This window comes from Chanos chanos, chromosome 10, assembly GCF_902362185.1.
Source record: "Chanos chanos chromosome 10, fChaCha1.1, whole genome shotgun sequence".
NCBI classification, from domain to species: Eukaryota; Metazoa; Chordata; class Actinopteri; order Gonorynchiformes; family Chanidae; genus Chanos; species Chanos chanos.
The window spans coordinates 20395967-20418602 of NC_044504.1; the positions used below are offsets into that span (position 1 = coordinate 20395967).

Consider the following 22636-nt stretch of genomic DNA (forward strand, 5'->3'; position numbering starts at 1 on the left):
TTATCGTTTTGCATAGTTAGACATTGAAGTTTCATTATTGAGGACAAAATTAATTTAAGTAATGGCGAGGGTTAAACCAACGCAGGGTTAAAAGAACGGTTATTGGCACCTTCCGTGAACTACGAATAGTAGACCGTCTTGACTTTTTTCCCGTGTCCTCTTCTCAGTTTTTATTTATCGTAATGTCTCGTCTTAAGTTTCATATTTGATAGATCGTGGGCTGTTGTCCAAACAGATATTTGCGGTGTATTGGTTCTTCGACCCTCGGGCACTCAGCTAAACACCCACGTCAGCATAGCGTATATCTTTCCTTTTTTTAACAAGCGGGTTTCGGTGTTTAGGGCTGAGCAGGAAGTGAACGACTGTTTGCCCTGATCGGGAAGGCAGGAGGTACGACTAAAGAAGCCAGGAAAATGGAGATGGTTTGTGAAAATGGGACATACAGACCGTTTAGGGCACAAGGCGAAACAGGACGCCAGTGAGTACTTTTTAATTATGAATAAGTGGGACCGGGTTAGTGGAGGTGGGCGATGTTAGGGCGTCAACGGGTCCTGCGGATTCTGTGCGCCTGCGAAAGGAGCATGGCTTTCCGCAGTACATGAGTCCGCCCTCCGCTGGCCATCCAACTCTTAGTCGAAGGCATAAGGGTGATCTCGAGGTTCAAAGATTCGGGCGTAGAATTGCACGTAAAAATCTGAAAGTTACATGTCTATTTGTGAATGTGATTCATTTAACACACATACCTAATAAATTACATTTTAATTGCGGTGGCAGGCGTTCCTGCGTTTTGTTAAAAAGCTGCTGTTTGTGGGCGTCCCTTTCCAACCGACGGGGTTGCTTCTTTCAGGAACTACCCGTTTTCGGTGGTCAGCCTTTGTTCTATCCTGGGAAGGTAGAAATTATTTCCCTGACAGCCACTTGGTGAAAATGACAAAGCATTAAGACAGTGTTTTATCAAATTGGTAGTTCTCTTTTTCGCATGCATTGGTCAAACGGGTGTAGCTGTCGGGCGCTGTGTGTGTCTTTAACGTACAGAGACCATAACGAAACTAGGCGCACATTCCATGCGCAAGCTGTAGGCTATGCACAGTGCTCTCGTTTTAGACGAAAATATGTAAATAATTTAAATTTCTAAGGGGGTTCTTCCATAGACTATTTATTCGACAGGGAAATGACAGAGCTTAGGCCAAAACCGAAAGAGAAGGAAACATTTTTACAGTTCTGTATTTCATAGACTATAAGTTCCATTTTAGCAGATTTTGTTAATGTGTCGTTAATCTTGTGCGTGGTGTTCATTCTACTCTTTATAAACCCATGCGACGCTTGATGAGCAGCTTTCTGGTCGCCCGATGCGGAGAGTCGGGTGTAGCCCCATAATAGATAGAACCTTAGATTGACGGAAAGTTCAGCCACTCAGCGTGGAGGGCGTGGGCTGGCACTCGCTCAAGAGTCCCTGTGTTGCAAGGAGAGAAACAAAAGGCAGACAGAGGACCCTTCTATGATCTCTAGTTTACTGGTGGTGGTGACGACCCTAAAATGGGCTACTCGGGCAAAAAAATACGATGATTAATTCAATAAAACAATTACGGTGAAAATGAATCCCTTTATATAACCTATGTAGTTCCATGCTATATCTCACATGCTGTCTGGATAAATAGAGGAAGTCTTTGATGATTTACTGTCTGAATTGGTCAAAGTGGCATGTCATTACCACCTGGACAGAAATAAATAATCGAAATAAGTAAATTACTTTAAGATTTTCCTTTAAAGATCTCCAAAATATGTTGCCAAATGTGCCTTGATGCATTAAATATTTTTCTTAACATAATTCGGGTATAATGTCAGCTGTAATGACAGTACACAGTTTTTATGGACATGTTGTGAGTGTTTCAAAGAATTAATATGTGCATTATTTCACCTGTCTGGTCAGAGGACATATACGAAGTTAGGAGAAACAGAGGGTTATTCTCAAGAATATCCACAGTAAACCTTCCTGAGACTGAAATCTCAATTTGGCTCCATGTTTTGTATTGACTCATATCTTTCTCTGCTTGGTGGTGCAGGCAGGGCCAGAGATGGACTAGTGCAGACATGACAGCTAGTCACCAAAGTGGTCTTCTTAAACAGCTGGACCAGCAGCGGCGACAGGAACTCTTCTGTGACTGTAATGTTGTTGTGGAGGGACACCTTTTCAAGGCGCATCGCAACGTCCTCTTCGGCAGCAGCGGCTACTTCCGCATGTTTCTCTCCCAGGGTGCCAAGGACTGCTCGCTTGAGCCTGCCAGTGCCTCCTTTGATGTCTTCAGCCCTGACACTTTCACCGTCATCCTGGATTTTGTTTATTCAGGTCAGCTAGAGCTCACTAGTTCCAATGTGATTGAGGTTATGTCTGCAGCCAGTTACTTACAAATGAATGATGTCATCGCTTACTGCAAGGACTTCATTAAGTCCTCGCTAGAGATCAGCGCCAAGGAAGACAGCAATGAACAGTACCTCTGCCTGTCTGATGGCAGCCCTCCAGTGCAGGACAGTGGAGATGATGTCATGGAGACACCAGTTGCCTGCTCGGTCAGCACCCCAGGCCAGGTCACCATGTGGGACCAAGATAGAGCCCAGCTTAAGGAGGAGTACCAAGGAGGAGCTCTTAGTCCCAAGACGACAGCCCGACACCAAAGCCCACCCCCAGAGCAGAGCCTGGAGGCTGATGTGGAGCAGGAGGCAACAGTCCACCCGTTCCCTTCCATCGCGACAGAGCGTAGGAGGAGAGGGGGTAACAAACGGAAAGCCAGCACTACCCATCCTGTTGTGGATGATAGTCCCACGATAGACCTCCAGAGGGCATCCTCACACAAAGCACAGAAAGCAGATGAGCTCTATGCTACTCTCCCCACCATTGTGGGTGTGGTGGGCCTCTTTAATAAAGGTATAAGGAAAAACAAGTTTGTTCAAAGTTGTATATCTGTACAAAATGTATGAGACCACTTGTGTTTTCTCAACACTAGGAGTGTAACAACTTATACATCATGAAGATTCTTGTGATTTGAGGTTATTATTTTAAATTACTATTGAATTATTGCATATTTGTTAAGGTCTTCACATGACTGCATTTTGAGTTTCATTTTTAACACTTTCTTAGGCTATATTCAGCAACTGAGATCTAAGTCTCATCTTTCCCCCCCCTCCAGATTCCAGTCCAACCATGCGCTTCAAATGCCCCTTCTGTACGCATACGGTGAAGAGAAAAGCAGACCTAAAGAGGCACCTGCGCTGCCACACAGGCGAGCGCCCATACCCATGCCAAGCCTGCAGCAAACGCTTCACCCGACTCGAGCACCTGCGTAGCCACTTTGAGACTGTGAGGGTCCACTCCATACACTTTAGATTACTTAATGAGCAGTCCAGCTGTTACAGTTTCCAGAACCATTAATAGAGACCTGTTCTATAGTGATTGATAGATAGACAATCTGAGTCGCTGACTGCTTGAATGGTTGTATGTCCTGACATTCCCTAAGTCATACACTCTTGTTCTTGTTAACTGCTGTGCTCATGGCTAGTTTTCTCAGTGCCAGTTATTTATGCCTGCTCAATTAACAGTCTCACCAGTGCTAGGTGTCCTCTTCTACTTTGTATGTTATCTCAATTCTTGATCCTCATACCACTTCTGAACTACCCATGAGACTGAGAAAAACCCTTCAGACGTCCTTAAGCATATGAATCTCTTTAAATAAAACAAATATCCCTGTCCTGATGTTGCACATGTTAATATTCCACAGATCCATCAGGCACGGAAGCTGGTGTGTCGGAAATGCAAGCGCCACGTGACAGAGTTGAGCGGCCGGGTTGTGTGTGAGGGCACTCGCCGATACAGGCTGTGTGACGTGTGTATTCAGGAGACCGGCTACAGCGGCGTTGTGTTGGACAGTACTGATGGGGCACCTGTAGACGAACCTGGCCTGCTGCTGGGCGTGGATGAGGGGCAGGAAGAAAACAGAGAAGTGACCTGGTTAATGGATGATGATGAATTGGCGGAAGATTCTGGAGCTGACCTCATCATTCAGGAAGTGGACGATAGTGACGAGGAAACCAGCGAAAACAAAACGGACCATTCTTAGTGCAGCCCATGTTTGTATATGTGAACTGCGTATGTCCATATGTTATGAAAAGCATTTTCTCAGCAAATTCAAGACAAAAAGCACTGTAAAATCAAACTTTTAAATAAATTAAAATTTTAAGAAATGTTGCTTTTTAGCTCCATGATAATATTGCAGCATTTTGCTGATTATTTCTTAAGTTTTGGCAAATTTGTCATACAAAGATTAGCTTAATGAAGCAGAAAAGTGTACACTAAAATTTTGTCATCACTATGTAAAATGCAGCATGCCATCTTTTTTCTTTTCTTTCTTTCTTTTTTTTTTTTTTTTTTGACCAAATAATCTTTCTGTCACAACTTCAACACATGAGTGTGGGATGTTTCACAAAGGGATTTTCTAGTGTCAAGTCATGTTTTCTCCAGAATGGTGTCCAAGCTTTCAAAGCTGTTTTATTTTTATTTTTCCACTATATGAAAGAAATCTGTGTTGTTTTGACGAAATATTCCATACAACAGACAGTTGATATCTTCTTCTTCTTCCTCCTCTTCTTTGTCTTGTTCTTTCTGGATTGTGTATTTTAATCCATTTTATTTATTGTATGTTTGTTTTTTAAACAATCAAAATATTTTTATACGCACATATATAATTATGTTATAATTTACAGTTTAGCAGTCTGAATGATATATCAAAGATTAAATAAATATGACAGCACTGATTCTTCACATTTGTCACTGTCGTTTGATGTGCAGCATCGTTTAGCTATATCGTCTAGTTCTACAGTTAAGCCATTATTCCTCAATGAATGGTTTGCTGAAATCTACGAGGAGTATTAACAGGTATTTCCAAGGATATTGAAAAGCCGAGTTTGGTTAAGCTTTATTTCAGCAAGAGCGACCCTTTTTTTTAACATTTTATTTTAGAGTTTTAAACTGTATGCAATGCAGTAAGCATGTTTGTACAGCTATAATATAGCACATAGAGAGAACGGGGAAATAACCTATATTCTGGAGATAAAGGTTTGATAGGGTGAAAGGGACAGGGACACAATAATTACCGTTACATCCGTGGCGTCGTTAGGTCTAGTAATTCGGAGCTAAAGTCCCAAATATTTTAAATTTAGCCCCGAATATTGTCCCCCTGAAAAAGCAGGTGTCAATAGCAAAACAACGAACAGACTGTAACAGACCGGATCTTGATTTGCAGGGTCCGAAGGACGGAGGAGTAATCAAGCGCTGGACAGTGCACAGAAAGTTGGAAGGTGCGTGCACTCAGATGAAAAGCTCCGGTCCTCTTATCCCCGCATTTATCTCCTGATAATTTCAATAGCTAGAAACGCCCTTGCGTTACATTATGAGTAGTCAGGGGCTCTATGCTGCACTTTTTGAGCTTGTTCTGTTCTTGGTCAGTAGAGGGGGCTAATCCACCATGTCCAGTGTCTCGCATCCTTGACGTAAAATCGTTGTCGCGTCACATTTTACGTCAGTGAACATGGCCACTGTCATGAGAATTGTCAACAGTTCCCTAGGACCTAGAATGGGTCAAAGATGTTTCGCACTGAGTTCTAATCACGCAGCGGTAGCGAAAGCCGTGAGTCTGTGCTCTCTTTACTTCTCAGTTGTGCCGTAACACACTTCATGTTCAATTGCTCGAATTTGGAGATAGGCCACTGTTCAGTAATATTGACTAGCTACCACCGGCGACGTGGGAACCTATAAATTACTTCATGTGAACTAATTGCCCTCCTTTAGTACAGCTCTAAATACTACTAGACAACTTTGAACTTTCAATTCTGGCTTATCTCCTAAGACAATTGTTGCTGGCTCGGTAAACTTCTAACTGTAGTTGTAAACGCTAATTCAAATGGACCATGTTTAAAGGATCTCCAGATTCCAGTAACCAAAATTGTGGAGCTAGATTTCCTCATTTAAGTGTGTACCTGGCTGTCATGTTTCGCAGCACTCAGAACATTGTTAGGTGTGTCTATGTGTGTGTGAGAGCACTGCGCTTGTATATTCAATCAGCGTCTCTCTTTGGTCATAGGTTAATGTGGCCACATCCAGACCACTACCAGAGAAGGTGAAGATTGTAGAAGTGGGACCAAGGGATGGCCTACAGAATGAGAAGGTTGTAATTCACAAATAAAGTCACTCCTAAAGCTACAATACATGTCGGCTGTCTATCACTGAATTTATTTTTAACGCTCACTGTCAGACCACAGCTGATTAGAAAGTATAATTAAAGTATGCTTTACACATGAAAAGACTGCTGGTATAGTCTGAGTTAGTGCACAGCCTTGGATGACCTGGTGGGTCTGCTTGCCTTTTTTACCCTGTTGTAGTAGATATGCTTATTAAGTCTCATGGTCTCATGTGCATTTTAAGATGTGTCAGTTGTTGCCGTAATGTTATGGCAATTTCAATACTTCCTGTCTTGAGTTCATATTACCAGTTATTAGAATGAATATTCTGCTTGACTTTATGCACATAAAATGGATTTATCCACTACTGGTTGTATATAGAAGAAACATTTCACTTTATTCTTTTATCTGTTAGACCATTGTCCCTGCTGAGGTGAAGATCCATTTGATTGACATGCTCTCTGAGGCCGGACTTCCTGTCATTGAAGCTACAAGCTTTGTATCACCAAAATGGGTTCCCCAGGTGAGGTGTTAGTAACATTTACTTTTTTCTAATAACAATACATTTATATGTGGACCTTCTTTATACAGCTTTATTAAACAGACAACTGGATGCTCATTTTTACTGGCAGATGGCTGATCAGGTGGAAGTGATGAAAGGGATCCAGAGAAAGCCTGGCGTGAACTACCCAGTCCTCACACCCAATCTTAAAGGTTACCAGGCTGCAGTACGTATATGTATCAAATGAGTGATCACCACACCAAACTGTTTATAGGACACCTTCGGTGCATGCGTGCTCTGACTCCTGTGTGGCCATGTTTGATTCTGCCTATTTAGGAACCTTGAAAACAGGAATAGGATGAGATGTAATAGGCTAGAGGTGTTTGGGTTTTTTTTTAATTTTTTTAGTTTGCCTCCTCTTGGAGGATGTCAGCTCGTAGGATTGAGTGATACTTAGGCTGACAGTTTGTCTGCATGCCATATGATCAAGGAATTATATGTTTTGTTGTGCTACTATATTAGTGTTTGAAAACGTGTCGTTACGATGCTTTCTTTAACCGGCCCTCTTGTTCTTCCTTCTTCCTTCTTCCAGGTAAAAGCAGGGGCAAAAGAAGTGGCTATATTTGGGGCAGCATCTGAACTCTTTAGTAAGAAAAACATTAACTGTTCAGTGGAGGAGAGTTTACAGCGCTTTGAGGAAGTCATGAAAGCAGCAAAACAGGACGGGGTACCTGTTCGAGGGTAAGTGCCTATATCAGAGTAAGTGATTTATAGGAAAACCTATATGAGCTACATATGCCTAGTGCATAAATTTTGTTGTCAGTATGTAATTCAATGCAGATACTTTGTTTCAGTGACAGAAAGCCATGTTATATAAAGCAAGTTTACTTTGCAGTCTGGGAAAGGCATGAGGGATTATAGCTTGATTACCAGAATAATTCAGCCATTTTGTTCTCGTATGACAGATATGTGTCCTGTGTGCTGGGATGTCCGTATGAGGGGAAGGTGTCTCCTGCCAAAGTGGCTCAGGTTAGTTTTCAAAAACATCCTTTTAACCACTCTCATTTTCCAGTATATTCAAAGCTGGGAATGAACACATTAATATAAATATGATAATTAGACATTCCCTGCTGGCCATATCAGTAGTATTGGAATACTAAATCAGTACATTTTTGATTACCTATATTATTGTAACACATTACCTGGCTGTCCATGAAATTACATATTAGCACATTACTACTCTCTCTTATAGGTTGCTAAGCGACTGTACGCTATGGGTTGCTATGAGATCTCCTTGGGTGACACCATAGGTGTGGGCACACCAGGGGGCATGACTGAGATGCTGGAGGCGGTGAAGCAGGAGGTGCCTGTGGATGCCCTGGCTGTACATTGCCATGACACATATGGTCAGGCTCTAGCCAATATCCTGGTAGCTCTGCAGGTCAGTGACTCAGATGCTAATATAAATAAAGCATTTCTTCACTCTCAAAAATATTATTACACTGGAATATATTTTTAGGCCTAAATCTATTTTTACACTTAAATCTGTTACCCCACTGTGCCTTGCTTCGTATTACCATGTAAATAGAGTGATACAAGGTACCTTTTTAAAATACAGTGGTACAGGTTTTCGCTTAAATCTGTTACCCCACTGCACCATATCTTACCTTTAGCCTCGTACTGTATTTCCTTGTAGTCTTAGAGGCTTTTTTGATCTGCACATCCTGTAGTCTTGGCTCACAGTTATTTATATTTGTAATTTTATTAGTACTTTTTTTTCAAGCACATTGTTATGTGTATTACCTGAGAAACTGTGGCACAACTATTTCCTCTCAGATAAATAAAGTTTTATCTTATCATATCCACCATATTTTGAGAATATGTTGAATTGAAATTGGTTGACATTGTATCTATGGATAAGACTATGAATAGTTTGATTCATGTATGTTCAGTTAGACACACTCTCTTAGAGTGTACACTCGCCGCAGGTCCAAGAGTACATTTCCTATTTTAAGAATTTGTGCTTAGCCTTAATGTAGGTACGGCTCTTTCACAGAATGGTATAAGTGTGGTGGACTCTTCTGTTGCCGGACTGGGGGGCTGTCCGTATGCCCAGGGGGCGTCTGGTAACGTGGCCACAGAGGACGTAGTGTACATGCTGCATGGCCTGGGAATTCATACTGTGAGTATTTTTCTCCTTCTTTTTGCTTTTATGTCTGCTTTTTTTTAGCTTTTGAGCTTTCTGCTCTCTTTCTACACAGTGTTTCTCTCTTTTGAGAATGCAAGAGGAAGATTTCTTCTCAGTATTGGAATATTGCTTTCTTTCTTTCTCTCTCCCTTTCTTTCTTACTATTTACATTTTACTATTTATTCATTTAGCAGCTGCTTTTATTCAAAGCAACTTCCAAGTGAGGTAAAATACAATCCCAGCATGTAGCCATCAATGAGCTGACTGTGGTATAGGTGCCACAGCTTAGTTCAGTATTAGACCAGATACAAATGCAAGAAAAGCTGAAGAAAGTGCTAAAGTGCAGGCAGAAACAGTGCTAATGGACATGGAGCTTTCTTTCTTCCTTTCTTTCTTTCTTTCTTTCTTTCTTTCTTTTAAGCTTCCTCTTTCTCGTGTTTTCTCTCTTTCGTCCTGTCTCTGCATGTTTGTACTGATGTTTTTGCAGTGGTTCACACTGAGTTGTAATCACATGGCTTTAATGAAAGCCACGAGTCTGTGTTTTCTTTCTTTCTTGCTGCACTGTAACATACATTACGCACATACATGTATTCATTTAGCAGACACTTTTATTCAAGGCGATTTCCAAGACAGATGGAAAACAAATCAAGCATGTTGCCATTAAGGAGCTGTCTGTTTCATAAGTGCCACCACTTAGTTCAGTATTAGACCAGGTACAAATGCAAGAATGTTGAAGGAAACTAAGAGAGTTGACTACAAGTGGGTCAATAGCCCTGTAATAAAACACATTCAATGTTCAATTGCTCAAATTTAGCGATAGGCTACAGTTCAGGAACATTAGCCTGCCGCAATAGCCAATTACATGCTAGCATGTAAATGACTTCAATAAGTACATGTCTAAATATGGCTAATCTACTCAGTTTTGGCTTACTTGAGATGGCAGTTACTGATGGCTTGGTAGACTTCTAGTTGTAAATGTTAAAATGAATTAGAATGGACCATGTTGTTTAAAAGGGCATAGTGTATATGCTGCGTGGGACTAGCTTTCATACTGTCAGTGGTCTCTCATTCTTTTCAGCTTGCTTTCTTCCTTTCATTCAAGCTTTTGAGCTTGCTCTCTTTCTACATGTTGCTTCTTTCTTTTGAGAAACACAATAGAAAGCTTTCCTCTCAGTACTGACATTTTCTTTCTCTTTCTTTCTCTTTATCTTCCTTTAGGCCTTCCTTCCTGTCACAACTCACTTTGCCTCTGTCTCTACATGTTTGTAGTTGATGTAGTCTTCTACAGGTCTGAACTGTAATCAGATACCGAACTGTAATTCTCTATCATCTCAAACAACTTCTGAGAATGTGCTTTCATTTTCACGTGTCCTTCTCCCAGGGTGTAGACCTGCCCAAACTGATGGATGCTGGCTCTTTCATTTGTCGCTCCCTGAACAGAAGGACTAGCTCTAAAGTCGCCCAGGCATCCTGCAAACTCTAACCTCCTGAGAGCACCTATGTTGGCCCATGATGGGATAACACAAACCAATGCCTGACAGGAACACTTTACTTTGAAAAACAACTGCTCTACTCCCACCCCCTGTCCCAGTTTTTTTTCTTTGGAAGGGATCTGTGGAGACTCTTTCTGTTTGTTGTCATAATTGTCCTAACTTTGGATCAGGCACATTTGTCTGGCTGCAAGTAAGCTCCCATGTGAATATCTCACTGTTTGTATCTGGCCAGTAGAATCTTAAATGCCAGATTGTGAATGTAGTGCCTTATTTTTAAGTTTGGTGAACAGGGCTCATGTGGCAAGTTACCTTTGACTTCTGTCAGGGATTTGCTAGTGAAAAGTAATATTTCATGTGAAAGAAACAAATGAGAGACATATAGATATTGAACAGACATTGTTGACCTACTGAATTACTTTACCATAGTGGTCATTCCTTACTTGCTAGTCAGATGGAATTATTACAGGGATATATTTGTGTCCAAATCTGGTAAATATTAAGATTCATTGGTTTCCAGCGAGATTCATAGGTTTTCGGGTGACTTTTTAAGAAATGGGATTAAGAAACCTTTGTCTGAAACTTGTAGGATTTTGTGGACACCACTAACACAGAAGTCCTGGTCATTTCCACAGAGGTGAAGTGTAAATAGTGTTGTGGGGATAAAAGAACAGTTCCAGTACATCACTGGTCAGCATATGCAGAAATAGTGCAGCCTTCAATATTGCTAAGATACAATGAAAACAAATAGATCATGTGGAGGATAACCTAATGTGACATCAACCATGTGGTGTCGGCATATTAGCAGCCCCTTTACCATTGCCAGTAAACAGGCAAAATCTCTGAATTTATAGAATGACTTTATTTTTGTGTCTTGTGTGGTCCTGTCTTGTGCGATGTATCACCAACGGGCTTATCTGAAGCCTGCTGGTGATTCCAGCAAGTAATTTAATAAATTCACTTTAATTCTCATTAAAATAGAGTGAAACACATTTTTCGTGTGAGGACACAGATCCTCTTTGCTTCTGTGACCTGACAGATTCAAAATGAAAAATTACACATACAGTTCTGCACAAGTATTGTTTCACTGGCATTATGTTTGGACATCTGTCCTTACAGCTAAGAAATGCGTACATACACCCCTAATTGTTTTAAAAATCATTTTTTCAACTTGTGAATGTTGAAAATGTTGGTCAGACTTGGAAATGTTGCGAGACCTTTTGTGAGGAGATTTTGCTTAAAGTTGACTTTTACCAATCCACAGACAGAAGAATATATCTAGGTGTATTTTTTAAAATTTTGAACTTACTCATAAAAATCTGCAAATTTATGGAAAAAATCTCTAACATGTTTTGTTTTCCTTTGTGACTTTGTAACTTACTTTTTGATCACAAATGTCACAAGAAATACAATTAACATGAGTCTAACAAAACGAGTCACTGGTGAACATGCTAGATGGAAAAAATGTCTTTCTTGTTGAAAACAAGCAACTGGAATCCAGTTGCCATATCGGGTAAGTGCTCTTAGGATGAAATCTAAATTGGAAGACCTACAGTTTACAAAAAGCTAGAGTCCAGTAGGTTACTTTAAGACATTTCACTTAATCAGTGTATCGTAATAGTACTGTTTGGCTACCATACTTAACACATGAACCTGCAAGACTCTGACCTAACCAGATTTTTATGGTCCCCTAAACATGGAGCCGCCTTTGTTCCTCTGTTAGCTTCGATTGATTGATACATATCGGTATACAGAATAGCAAGTATATATGAGCTCCGGATAAATATCAAAACTCAGCACCAGAAGATGTTCTTATCAGTGGTCTGTCAAATATGTCGGGCTAAGATGAAACTTGATTAGTTTGCCATTCTTCCTCTTGATGAGAATGCAAAAACATAGCTATTTCCTGGAAAACTTATTCAGGAGTTAAAGACATGAACACTGCTTCTCCTCACCCTGAGGATAACAGCTAGCAGAGTTAGTGTCATTTTTGTGAGTAATAACCCCCTTACTGTTCAAGGAACATCTTACAGAACAGAATGTGGATGTTTCTGTCGGCCAACGAGATCCAAACAATTGCTTTCGACTCAGCGTCTCATTCAGGGAAAACTAGAAATCAAAATCGAGCAGCAGATAAAAGGGAAACATGAAACCAGAAATGTAATATTACCTTCCTCTTGATCAGCAACATGGGGCTCAGGTGACCTCCTTAAGAAGAAAGGCTATGTCAGTTCAGGAACATTACCAGAGAGTGTATCAGTAAGAATAAACTGCTGTTTGAGGCTTGAAGAATGTCACATGCAAGAATAAATTAACGACTGAACACTTCTCTGCTGGTGAAATCATAAGGTATAGCATGGTGACTACCTTTTGATGAGTCTAACGTTTCTTGTGTCATTCAGAGATTAAATACATTATACATTCCCTAGGACCTTCTGCCTCTCAGTGACCACTTTAAAAAACGTAATATAAAATGGCTTAATGAAGTTTACCATATTTATAATCCTTGTATTACAGACTCAGTCACTCAGTTTCAAAGCTGCTTTTCCTAATTAGGTTGTGGGGGGTACTGGAGCCTATCCCAGCGTTCATTGGGTGTAAGGCGGAGAAACACCCTCGACTGGGTGTGCCACTTCAACTGGTCACCAGTCCATTACAGGGCAGACAAACACACACATTCATACTTAGGGGCAATTTAGTGTCTCCAGTTCACCTGACCTGCAGGTCTTTGGCCTGTGGGAGGAAACCGGAGCTCCCACAGGAAACCCACCCAGACATAGGTGAGAACATGCAAACTTCACACAGAAAGGACCCTGGCCACCCTGCTGGGAATCAAACAGGAGATCTTCTTGTTGTGAGGCGACTACCAACTGCACCACTGCACCACCCCGTATTACAGACTCATTTTGTATTATACTTTTGTTCACCTGCTAGTTACTGGCTTAAAACATATTTAAAACTATCAAATGAAATCTTATGGACTGGTTTAAATTTGTTCCTAATATCCTCAGACAAAATGGTAGGGCAAATATGGTGACACCGATAAATTAGACTTCAAATACAACCAGTTATGGCTGTATACAGTTATCTGACAAATTTGGCTTTAAATACAACCAGTTAGGGACGTACACAGTTAACAGATAAATTTGGCTTTAAATACAACCAGTTAGGGATGTACACAGTTAACTGATAAACTAGGATTTAAATACAACCAGTTAGGGATGTACACAGTTAACTGATAAACTAGGATTTAAATACAACCAGTTAGGGATGTAGACAGTTAACTGATAAATTAGGATTTACATACAACCAGTTAGGGATGTACACAGTTAACTGATAAATTAGGATTTAAATACAACTAGTTAGGGATGTACAGAGTTAACTTACACATAGGCCATTTGTTTCAGATTAAACATTTGGCATTTTACCAGAGTTAGTATGTGCCAAGAAAATATGAAGAGCCCACAATGACTCAGTATATCCTTTATTTATCAAAATATCACACACACTCACACTCACACACACACACACACACACACACACACATTAAGAAAACACAATCCATTTCATATTATCTACAGTGCTGCTGAGTGAACAAGAGTAAAGACAAAGTTTTCTGACCTATTGCCTTGGCTGTTTTCATGAGCAGTCGCACTTCACACAAACAAAGTATACACTTACATAACTACTTAACCCAAACTCAAGCATTCCGCATCTTTCCTAGAATCAACAGTGGATCAAGACTGTATGGTTTTGTGTATAGTTACATCAAAACATAGTGTGTATTTGATATGGAGAACAAGATAACTTCCCAACGAATGTTGTCACGTTATAAATAAGAAAATTCATGTTTGGATGCTGAAAAGGTCATCCCATGCTAAACAAAGGTACCTTTGCTCTAGAAGTAAAAATCACTGCTTTCTGGAGTATTGGGCATCCCACACAATCCGAATGCTTTTATATACAGAAACACAAGCCTGTGGAGCCCCACTCTCCACACTCAGATTCATTGTTCACCTTCCCCCTCCTTATGCCTCTAACAGGTGTGTCCCCTTAAAAGGCTTCCTGGTTATTCTGTAACTGCTCAGCCGCCTACCTTTTTTCTCAGTATAAAGCACCTACCCTCCTCTCCCTACGGTTTCCACGAAAAACAAGTCCAGGCAGTGTTCAGGATTTTCTTAGAGAGTCATACATTATGTGCATGTAATTACAGAAAGATAATGTTATTGCAAACTTACAAACAGGTTTGCTTTGTTTTAATTTAATATGCATTTCAGTGAAAATTCATGAGAGAAAGGGACAGGTGAGAAGAATGCTTGGAATGTAACGTCTCTGAAAGCTTTAGAGCCTTGTGGTGCTCATTGAATATAAATAAATCAATAAAATGCCTGGTTCAAGTTGAAATCCTTGTCTTCTTGAGTTTGCCACAAAGACAGTGCGTGGAGTCTGTTGATGACGCTGGCTGGCTGATTTAGTTTCTCCCTAGGCAGCGGTAGACAGGTTAGGAGCTGAGGCTCTCAAGTCCGCATTTAAGCGGTAGGCAGGTTTAAAAGTGGGCTTGGTGTCTGGCTGGGGCTCGGCCTTTTGTCCAGGCTTATGGTTCAGTTCAGACAAGGGCAGCATGCAGCTGTTCTCCTCATCCCTAAAGTGTGCCTGATGCAAAGCCATAGTGCGCTCTCTGTGACTCTTCATCTTGTTGGCGCAACGGATGACGCGCTTGGAGATAAGATAGATGATCTCACAAACACTGAGCACAATACAGAAGGCAGAGGCACCCACCATGAAGTATGTGAAGACCTTCTTCTCAGTCGGCCTCCCAATGTAGCAGTCCACCTGGTTGGGGCAGGGCTTAATTTCGCATTTGACCAGGCGTGGGAGGTAGAAGCTGTCGTAGATGCGGTGCAGGATGTAAAGGAAGGCGATTTCGATGATCGTCTTCGCGAAAAGGCTCACCAGGTAGGTCCACCATAGACCACCATGCTTCTTCCCTGTATTGTCATACAGCTTGGCGTCTTCACCGTGTTTAGCACGGTATTTGCGCTCTCTGTCGTCCCTGTACGCCACATGCATGACCACCAGAAGTGACGGGCAGGTGACAAAGATGAGCTGTAGCGCCCACAGGCGAATGTGGGAAATAGGGAAGTAGTGATCGTAGCAGACGTTTGGGCAGCCTGGTTGTCTGGTGTTGCAATCAAAGTCCTTTTGCTCATCACCCCAGACACGCTCTGCTGCCACCACGTATACCATCACTCTGAACACAAAGACAACGGAAAGCCAAATGCGACCAAAGGCTGTGGAGTACTTATTCACTCCACTCAGTAGGGCCTGAAAAGTCTTCCAATCCATGACTCTGGATGAAGCTAAATACCCTTTCTTGTCCTCTCTTTCACAGGTCCTCAATTATATTTTTCCACCAAACCTTATTTTATTGAGCCAGTGTATGTAAGCTGAACCACCTGAAAGAAAATAAGAGAAAAAAGTGTGTTTGTAGAAGTACTATGATCCTCTAATACAACAAGGCCCCCCTTGAGAATTCGTTACATACTTCATGAAGTATCATCAGATTTAATCACACCAAGTTTTACACGGCAGTTTTATATAGTTCAGTGTTAGTTCCAGATAATGTAATTAATGCTGTTTGTTTTATACGTGTGTACTGACATCAGACATAGGCCTATATCGCCACACTGAGCGGTATGCATACAATTCAAACATAAGTAAAAGGGCAAGTATTTCATAACCTGTTGAGTGACTAGGACATCATTTCGACCAGCGCCTTTGTCATTAACTTCAATAAAGAAAAACTGAACACTAAACATTTAAGAGGCAAGCTGACAAAGATGATACTTAACACTCATCATGTGTTATTCGATCTGAACTTAACAAAATAAAAGGGGCTGCCGCATCACCCATGTAAAGACCTGATGATACCACCTAAAACATATTCGTATTTTGATTAGCTCAGTCAGTTATATCAAGTCTGTATCCTAGTGTGTGTCCACCTTAAATGCTTTTAGGTAATTGGACATATTTTTCTGTCTGTATTCTCACAACAGCCTGGCCTAAAGTTTGCCTTGAACGAGCACGAGTCCAGGAGTTGTGGAACAAGTTTAACGAAACTTTTTTTTTTTTTTGAGTCAATGATTGGGTTTCTTACCAAAAACAAATGAACGTAGTTTAAAGACATTTTATATCAGCTTTGTGTGGTGAGATCAGGTGCTGTGATCAAATTTGGCCTTTGTTCTCATCCCGGGGTTAGAGCTCATCACTAACTTTGATAAACAACCAAACACAAGGAATCAAAGACACACCTGAACAGGCTATGTAAGAGAAATGTTTGGTAGAGGCCGTAAGCGGTCATTCTGAGTTATAAAACATAGCTTAATTTAATTTAATTTAATCTAATTAACGAGGTAACTATGGCGAAAGATTCTTTAATGTGGGCTAATCTATTTCATAACAACATTCTTAATCATGATAAATCATTAAAATAGAACTTACTCTAAGTTGTTCAGTCCATTTTATGAAGTTCCAAAGCTGAAAAGACTCTATGTGTTGTTTCTTATTTGTTTTACAATCGGTTTTATCAGCGGTACCGTCAGACGTTAGCCGCACAAGTCAGACTGAGGAGGTCTCGAGAATAAAAAAAAGAAGCGCTCCTGAGGAGTTGTCAAAGGGTGGGGCTACGAGCACTCTGGGGGCGAAGGTATACAACAGGACTGGTGCCTCTTTTCACAACCCTCGTTTTCCTTGGTGTAACTGCGGGAACTCCTAGAATCATAAAAAAAACATGCCTCGCAAACAGTAATGCTCATAACAGTATCTGATTTTTTGGCGTCCAACAGCCCATTAAAGCAAATGCCCTGTCGATGTTAAACTGTATGCTCATAGGTTGCCTGCGATACCTACAAGATGAGAGCGTGGTATTTTAAGTAAAGTTTAAGTAAGGAGTCCCAGTTGAGAGTTAGAGCTGTCATTGCATGGTTGATGTTAGAAATTCGATGACTGCAAAAGAGAAAATAAACGAAGGAGGAACTCTGTTATTTGGCTACATTTAAGTGTCCCGTAAGAACGAACATAGACAAGGGCAGTGACTGAATTCATCCCTACGAGCAGTAAGATTTTCCATCCGTGTGAACTGTACTGTAAAACGGACAGTTGTTTAGAGAACGCTGCCAAAACATTGTTTGTATTTGTGAGCTCTTCTATTCATTCCTAGCGTCAGATTGAGCCACTTTCTGCTGGTTTAAACTTGTCCCAGGATGCCTTTGCTCAGTGCTCATGCAAGCGACAACCACACCCTGATCTGAATAACAACTTTTGTCAAGTCAGTCTGTTAACCTGCTTGGTATGTATGCTGCTTGACTTGAAACCTGTTCTTGTTCTATCCGGAAGCAGGACAAGGAAGAATGAGTTTGAAGTAAAAAGTTCTATACTGGCATAATGAGAGTAAATTTGTACCAAGTAGACTAGTGCCAAGCATGAAGCTGATAGGGTGGCAAGTCGTCACAGTACAGACTGCAGGGGGGGGGTTCTCTGTGATGAGTAGGAAATTCTGGCTGCCCTTAGGTCAGTTATAAAACCAGGCACTTTTCCCCAAGCAATGTCTCAGGTACCCCCTTGATTTTATAATTGTTCAGTTCAAGCTCTGTGACACCATTATTACATTCATATACTAAATCTAGCGTCTCAGTAATAGAATACAGGTTCAGTTTTAATGGTGAAACAAACATGTGAAACAGCTGGGGGTACTCAAAGGGTGGGGGGACCTTTCACCGAGGCGTTGTCGTAAAAGTCAAAGTCAAAAAAAGTCGAAATTTATAAGTCTAAGGACAACTTTACTTTTGATCATATCAGCATCTCCTGATATATCAAAATAAGTTACAACTGAGTGTAAATAATACTGTACAAGTTTTGCTCAACTGTCATTCGACATCTTATTTCATCTCCATGGAGACAACTGCTGTTCAGTCATGGTGACGCACAAGGGTGTACACCTCTATTACTCATCCTTCAGATCCAGGCTCATGTGAAACTTTAACATAACTGATTAACCTTACTGAGACTGAAAATGGATGCACTGCACTCTTCAGTATATGAGAGAAAACCCATCAGTATGTAGAAATGATTTTCACAAAATCCTGGAAAAACTCATTATATTGGAGGGCTTCTCAAACATCTGCTTTCGAGTTATTCTGCACATAATCAGCTCTGTTTGAACATGTCAGTTAAACTCAGGAAAAAAAACCCCACAAAAGCCTTTTGGCTAACAAAACATATCAGAGCATAAATCTTTGTTTCCCCATTCGTTGTTCTAAAGGATTGAGCAAGATAAGTTTTTTTTATTTGTTTGTTTGTTTGTTTTTTTAATTAAGGTGCAGCTTACCAGGCCTCCTGTGTCAGGGTACTCAAAAGGCCAAAATATTTTGTCTAGTACCTGTACTACACCATTGACTGTATCACAAAAGGCTTTAATGCTACATTTAGTATAGCCAAGTTTTCGCAAGGGGAAGAAAACAAAGAGGCATGGAAAGTTCCATTTTGCTTTACTGGTTTAACAGCTGAACATGCTACAGAGAAAGAATGCGGTGCTTGTTGCAACACGCCACCCCAGGTGTGATGTTTAGCCTTCATTCGTTTGTCAAGAAATGAGAAGGGGCGGGGTTTGGGGGGTGGGGCGTGCAGAGGTCTTTTCAATTCATTGTGGGCAATTCTGTCTGTAGAGGTGGGGTGTTTGGGGTATAAGGGATTTGTATTTACCTGGTAGACTATGTGGGAGGAGGGACAGCCTTTGTCAAAAGTTTGTTGGCAATGGTCTTTATCTTTTAAAAGTTGCATAACAGGTCAGAAGAGTAGAGTGACACTCGGTATGGAGTTCATACTCTATTAAGGAGTTGTGTTGGAAATGATCTGTGTCTTTAAATCGGAAAATTAGCTCTCACTTCTCAATCTGTGCAATGTGAATTCAAAGAGATAAACCATTTTACCCTATGCTCCCTACTTTTATAACAGTGAGGGTGCAAACAGGCCTTTCACCCTCTTAAACGTTTTTTTTTCCAAGTAGAGTGACAACTGGGATTCTTTTGCAGGGCAGGTCTGTAATGTTAAAGTGGAGACTGAACACCACTCCTTCTCATACCTTAAGAATATGCCAGAGAACATGTATCACCGTACTGTTGTCACAGTGAATGTGCAATTTCATCACAATGAATTCATCTCATCTCAAAAATGCTATGACAGTATGATAAAATGTAACATTTTTATTTTTGCATACAAAACCATATCTTCATGAAACCACAAAAAAAAAAATTAAAAAAAAAAAAAAAAAAAAAAAATATATATATATATATATATATATATATATATATATATATATATATATATATATAAATACACATATATATATAAGATTTGAATAAAAACTTTGTCTAGGCCCATCACAGCAGGATCACAGCATGACTGAGACTGTAGTGGTGTGCTGCAAACATTCTAAGTCCAAAGTGAGCAAAAACTACATACAGAGGATGCATGTTAACAAGTAAAAGGTCAGACTCAGTCCTCTTAAGACAGAACCATAGACTGCATCATATTTGATCTTAAGCCATGTCCTGCAGTTATTATTGCTCATTAAGATTCTGTCAAAAATTGGAAAGTTTACATTCCTTTCCACAGGCGCACAAATGTTTCTGGATTGGAGTACACAAAGATCAGTGGTGGTTTTAAACCGCAGACGACATGAACTGAGTAACAAGGTTGCAGAAAGGTCTCTTTCTGCACAAAGTGCACATTTCACATGATAAAGTAATACTTAAACAAATAAAGAAACACATAAGTTTGTCATACAACTAAACATATTACAACAAATGAACCCACATATAAAAAATAAGCATAAATTATAATGTTTAATGTGAATGTATGGGTGATCAAACAGCTGTCCACAGAAACACATCAGATTTGGCTTTACATAAACTAGTACATGATCAAGTACTTAATCCACCCTATCCTTCCATAAAATGAACCACCACAAAAAGACTGTAACTACTATCAGTACACTGAGATGTCAAAGCTCTGAAAGATAAACCATTCAAGATAAACCAAACATATACAGCTGATCACTAATTGTTCTCTTGGGACCATTCTCTATGTGTATATCCATAGCAATGAATTCACTGTAGCTTTCACCTAAGGTGTGTCTCAAGAAATTATGTGTACCAAAATACTCAGTCATTTGCAGAATTTACTCAGGTGAACGTGATGGATTCTTTATTTAAAAGGTAAAGACCTCCTTTATTTGCTATGTGAATGAAGGCCAAACAGCAAAGCAGGTATGGGCCAGATTAAAGTGCTGCAACCTCATGTCTACAATGATATTTAAGTGGATTAGGAACATATTGTTCTTAAAGAGATAATCAAAATGAAGTCCACTGAATGAGGAAAGAGAGTAACCACAAGCCTTGTCCAACCCAACAGCTATCACCATTATTATGCCCGCAGTGAGTGAGGAAGTTAAAAACCTCAGAACACTCCTTTACATTCTTTTGATGAGTAGTTGGGCCCGTGGAGACTTGGAATTACTTCCTTCAACTGAGTTTGCCCCCCCCCCCCCCAAAGGAGTCCAGAGTTTTAACAGTTTAGCATCAGGAGATGGCTACACTGTATGATGGTGCAGGCTGGTCCTTATTGACCAGCTTCATGGTGTTGGATTCCAGCAGTGCATTTGGGTTTTTCACACTGACTAGTGAAGCTGCCTTGACCATCTGTCGTGAATGATGTATCTTGGTGATGCACTCACGGCAACGCTTGCCCACCAGATAGACAATCTCACAGAAGGAGAGGAGGATGCAGGCCAGGCTGGTCACCACCATGAAGATGGTGAAAATGCGTTTTTCAGTAGGCCGTGAGATGAAGCAGTCCACCACATTGGGACATGGAGCCTGACTGCACTTTACCAGTGAGGGGAAGTGGTAGCCCTCATAGATGTGGTAAAGCAAGTAGACAAAAGTGCCATCCACCCCCATCTTAAAGACAAGCGTGAGGACATAGGTCCACCAAAGCCCTCCACGCTTTTTGCCCGTGTTCTGATAGAGACGCTTGCATCCTTCGCCATATTTGAGCCTGTGCTTTCTCTCCCTCTCCTCTCGGTAAGCCACATGCATGACCACCAGCAGTGATGGGCAGGTGACAAAGATGAGCTGGAGGGCCCATAGGCGCACATGGGACACAGGGAAGAAGTGGTCATAGCAGACGTTGTGGCAGCCTGGCTGGGCTGTGTTACACTTGAAGTCCTTCTGTTCATCTCCCCACACTTTCTCAGCTGCCACCACAAACACCATCACTCGGAAGAGGAAAACAACGGATAGCCAGATGCGGCCAAAGGCAGTGGAGTACCTGTTCACCCCACTTAGGAGGCTCTGAAGAAATGCCCAATTCATGACAGAGTGGACCACGAAAACCTGAGATGGATATCAAGATAGAAAGACACGATGATGAGTGATTGAAACTTGAACATCTCCATGTAAAAAGACTAGCCTAAAAACAATAAAGAAAGGGAGGGGAGAAAAAGAGTGAGATAAGAGATACAGCCAGGCATGTTACACGGTTATTATACGAAAACAAAGAGAGTACTCCCTCGCCTCTCCCTACACTCTACCTGTTCCACTCGTTTTTCAAGCACTGAATAGCCTACTATTAAAGGCAATTCACAACAAGAATAGGTGCGCAAATTAAACTAAAAATATGTATTTTTAAAATTTTCCCGCAACCTAAACAAGTTGTGACGTTCTAAGTCGTAAGAGGCCTCCTCAAAATAGTGCTGAATTTGAATAGGTAAACCAACAATCTAAGCACAATCTGTGTACCGAAATTTTCAAAACAAATCATACTGACAAAATTGCTGATGGAGCAGAATAGCTTAAATGGAAAAAAAAAAACCTTACACTGATTTCCCCGTAAAATACACTGACATTGCTAACAAAATACAACAGGGAAAAAAAACTTTTGTTACCAAACGGAGCTGAACTGTCCGCCTGACTCCGCTCTTCAATATAAATTGGAAGCTGAGAATTAAATAGAAGTGGAAAAGGGGGGAAAAACTAACGATCAACTTAAGTAAACGTATGGTGTACTTACAAACACAGATGACCGAGAAGAAAATGTTCGCTGTGGCTTGTTACTAAGACCCTAAAATCTTACGAGAACTGTTCGGAAGAGAGGAAATGTCTACACTCT

General features: G+C 40.7%; 4 protein-coding genes across 4 annotated transcripts; 2 read left to right on the forward strand and 2 right to left on the reverse strand.

Annotated features, from left to right (window-relative positions):
- The first annotated feature begins 238 nt into the window (after positions 1-238).
- On the forward strand, positions 239-4112 carry zbtb8a (zinc finger and BTB domain containing 8A). Its single transcript, XM_030787458.1, has 4 exons — positions 239-478; positions 2064-2923; positions 3186-3355; positions 3774-4112. The coding sequence occupies exons 1-4, from the start codon at positions 414-416 to the stop codon at positions 4110-4112; spliced, it is 1434 nt and encodes a 477-aa protein (XP_030643318.1). The 5' UTR covers positions 239-413.
- A 1466-nt stretch (positions 4113-5578) lies between these two features.
- hmgcl (3-hydroxy-3-methylglutaryl-CoA lyase) lies at positions 5579-11398 on the forward strand. Its single transcript, XM_030786017.1, has 9 exons — positions 5579-5678; positions 6132-6215; positions 6644-6751; positions 6861-6956; positions 7323-7471; positions 7696-7759; positions 7983-8171; positions 8787-8912; positions 10300-11398. The coding sequence occupies exons 1-9, from the start codon at positions 5580-5582 to the stop codon at positions 10399-10401; spliced, it is 1017 nt and encodes a 338-aa protein (XP_030641877.1). The 5' UTR covers position 5579; the 3' UTR covers positions 10402-11398.
- Positions 11399-14890: 3492 nt separating this feature from the next.
- On the reverse strand, positions 14891-15754 carry gjb3 (gap junction protein beta 3). Its single transcript, XM_030787459.1, has one exon. The coding sequence runs from the start codon at positions 15752-15754 to the stop codon at positions 14891-14893; it is 864 nt and encodes a 287-aa protein (XP_030643319.1).
- A 5291-nt stretch (positions 15755-21045) lies between these two features.
- On the reverse strand, positions 21046-21846 carry gjb10 (gap junction protein beta 10). The gene has a single exon (XM_030786644.1). The coding sequence runs from the start codon at positions 21838-21840 to the stop codon at positions 21046-21048; it is 795 nt and encodes a 264-aa protein (XP_030642504.1). The 5' UTR covers positions 21841-21846.
- Between the last annotated feature and the right edge of the window lie 790 nt (positions 21847-22636).

What these genes read in the sequence shown, in the direction of transcription:
- zbtb8a (XM_030787458.1), top strand. Translation starts at nt 414, where the DNA reads ATGGAGATGGTTTGTGAAAATGGGACATACAGACCGTTTAGGGCACAA. An exon ending in CAAGGCGAAACAGGACGCCA is followed by an intron (nt 479 to 2,063) that starts GTGAGTACTTTT and finishes TTGGTGGTGCAG; the next exon opens with GCAGGGCCAGAGATGGACTA. An exon ending in TGCGTAGCCACTTTGAGACT is followed by an intron (nt 3,356 to 3,773) that starts GTGAGGGTCCAC and finishes AATATTCCACAG; the next exon opens with ATCCATCAGGCACGGAAGCT.
- hmgcl (XM_030786017.1), top strand. Translation starts at nt 5,580, where the DNA reads ATGGCCACTGTCATGAGAATTGTCAACAGTTCCCTAGGACCTAGAATG. An exon ending in GACGGGGTACCTGTTCGAGG is followed by an intron (nt 7,472 to 7,695) that starts GTAAGTGCCTAT and finishes CTCGTATGACAG; the next exon opens with ATATGTGTCCTGTGTGCTGG. An exon ending in CTCCTGCCAAAGTGGCTCAG is followed by an intron (nt 7,760 to 7,982) that starts GTTAGTTTTCAA and finishes TCTCTCTTATAG; the next exon opens with GTTGCTAAGCGACTGTACGC.
- gjb10 (XM_030786644.1), bottom strand. Translation starts at nt 21,840, where the DNA reads ATGAATTGGGCATTTCTTCAGAGCCTCCTAAGTGGGGTGAACAGGTAC.
- gjb3 (XM_030787459.1), bottom strand. Translation starts at nt 15,754, where the DNA reads ATGGATTGGAAGACTTTTCAGGCCCTACTGAGTGGAGTGAATAAGTAC.